The sequence below is a fragment of the Fukomys damarensis genome, unplaced genomic scaffold, assembly GCF_012274545.1.
Source record: "Fukomys damarensis isolate Sample0158 unplaced genomic scaffold, DMR_v1.0_HiC HiC_scaffold_37, whole genome shotgun sequence".
In the NCBI taxonomy this organism is placed as follows: Eukaryota; Metazoa; Chordata; class Mammalia; order Rodentia; family Bathyergidae; genus Fukomys; species Fukomys damarensis.
The window spans coordinates 34017971-34020466 of record NW_022900949.1 but is presented as its reverse complement, the minus strand read 5'-3'; the positions used below and the strand labels follow the sequence as shown (position 1 = coordinate 34020466).

General features: G+C 58.5%; 1 protein-coding gene across 1 annotated transcript in view; it reads right to left on the bottom strand.

The window, feature by feature from the left end:
• Positions 1-458: 458 nt before the first annotated feature.
• Positions 459-2496, bottom strand: part of LOC117284418 — an 8816-nt gene continuing 6778 nt past the window's right edge. Inside the window, exon 3 of the mRNA XM_033759299.1 lies at positions 459-1006. Within this exon, the coding sequence (XP_033615190.1) occupies positions 560-1006 (447 nt within the window). The 3' untranslated portion in view covers positions 459-559. The remainder of the gene's footprint in view (positions 1007-2496) is intronic.

Sequence of the window (2496 nt, the reverse complement as noted above, 5' to 3'; positions counted from 1 at the left end):
GGCACCCGAGTCCTGGCTGGGCCCTCGGGACCCCCGGCCTGCCCGCCGGACGGGCTTTAATTTGTCCGAACTAACACAGGGCGCGCCCTCGCGTGGTTGGCTGGGTGACGAGCAGGGCGCGGGGTCTTAGTGGGGTCGCCCACAGTGGAGGGGACCACGGCTGCCCTGAGGCTCCCTGCGGGTGCGGCTCCGAGACCTTGGACGCGACACAGGAGAGGGGAGGACCACAGGAGTCTTTCTGAGGACATGCCCTCGCTACTCCCTCGTCCTCCAAGCCTCCCATTTTGTGATGGATCCGTCCCTCCAAAGCCACCGGGGGCCCGCGGTGGGCAAGTGCGGAGCTGCGGGGGTTGAGGGGGTCTTAGTTGCCCGGCATACCCCGCCCCCTCTCGTCCACTTGGGAGGAAGAGCGGTGAAGGGAGCTGGGCATCAATCCTGGGATCACTCAAGTCTGGGGGCCTTGAGGTCTGTTGGTTCCGACTCTGGGTCAGGGGCGTTGCCTTCCACTTCGGGAAGCTGAGAGGGGACCGTTCTGGACAAATGAATTTAGGGTGCAGTACTACAGGGAGGCCTTGGCAGGGGTGCCAATCGAACGTCTCCTGCACGATTGAGGGCAGGTCAGGCTGCCAGTGTGCCTTTGGCCTGGTTGGGGAGCCTCAGGGCTCGGCTTCCAGTAAACCATCCTTGATAGGGAATCTGGTCCTGGGGCTAGGGATGCGAGTCTACAGGCAGGGAAAGGCTGCCTGGGAGGTGGCCAGCAGCAGAATCTGTTTACTGAGAGGAGTCTGCTGCACCCAGGGCCCTTACCTGGGAAGCAGGACCACAGGGTGGGTCCTGTGCTGAGAGGCAGGAGAACTTGGGGGGCCTGAGGCCGCAAGCCAGGGGGACCAGAGACCATCTGGATTTCCCAACAGCCAGGTAATGGACCTTGGAGCTGGCACTTGGGAGCAGAAAGGGTCTTGAGAGACTTCACAGCTGTTTTCACTCCTGAAAACACAAAGTGTTTCTGTTTTGTTTTTTGGTACCAGGGATTGAACTCAGGACCTTGTGCTTGCAAGGCAGGCAGTGGAACCACTGAGCTAAATTCCCAGCCCCACAAAGTGTTTCTGGGCCAGGTGTCGTGGGGGCTGCAGGACAGGAGAGGCCAGGGCTGGGCCCACAGAGCTGTGCTTCCTGAGCACAGTTGCCGTGCAGGCGAGGGGCAAAGTGGAGCCACCTCCCCCGGGGGAGACCAAGGCGGACACATCTGGTGTCCCAGGGTGTAGAGACATGCTCGGGATGCTGTCATACAGACTGAAATGTGTCCAGCCGCCAGAAGTAGAGGAGGCTGGAAATGTTGAGTGCAAAGGTTTTGCAGCCCTCTGTCCAAGATACACTCCCTGGCCACCTCTGGGTCAAAAAGGGTGACATTTTTCCACATTAGCGGGGAGCGCCCTGCTGGAGACAGAGAAACAAAACTCAGAAGATGGGGAAGCCAGGTGTGGCTGGTGTCTTGAGAGGCAGGCAACAGAACCACTGAGCTAAATCCCTGGCCCTTGGCAGGTGTCTTGGAAGTAAGGAATTTCAAGCCAGAAGGGCTGGCCTTTCACTTTCTGGCAAGGCTGGGAGCGTGGCCATGCTGCCATGTGACCCCAGCTAGACCCTCTTCCGCCCAGAGATTTACAAAACCTAAAAGATCCCAAGAAGGAAAACCAGGAGTCCTGTTAGCAGAAGAGCATCCTGGGAAAGTTACACGGGCCCGTCTCCTGTCAGTACCCTTGGCCCAAGGCACGGATGTTTTTCTAACAAATCTCCTTAATGTTTTTCAGAAATAACGCCCCACAAGGAACATTCGTGGATGACACAGGGACAGCCTGGCTTCAGTATGATTCCAGCATCTCTGCCATTGTTCCTGACTCCTCAGAAGTGTGGAGCCTGTGTTCAGATGGCACCTGTGCCCTGTTCTGCATGTGAGGACGCCTTTGGATCGGTGTGACCCAGAGTCCAGTGACAACTTCAGACAGGTGTCATGAGATTCCCTCAAGCTGTCTGAAGATTGGGCCGGGGGACCCAGCCTCCAGCCCCCTGCAGTGAGGAGAAAAGAGAACACAGTGGCGCAGGGGACATGCAGGCCAGGCGGTGTGGCCCCAGCCTTGGCAGCCACACTGGCTTCTTCAGGGCTCCAAGGCGCCGCCTTTGGGATTTGGGAGCTGAGTAGTCTCATCCCTCTGGTGTCACTATGCACATGAGGACATTGAGGCCTGAGGGAGGCAGGAGGGGACCGTAACTTGGGCTGGGGTCCAGCCAGTCTTCAGAGACATTGAACCCCACACTCCTGGTGGCCTCATCACACACCATCCCACCAAGGGAACCACAAGTGGGGAAGACACTGAGTTGTCAACAAGAAGTAGCAAAATCTGGGGAGGAAGCATACGAAAGTTGCCCAGGCATACCCCAGACCAGCACCAGAGTTGCCCCTGTGCCAGGCCTTCCAGTTGGGGGGCGTGGGGCTGTGGT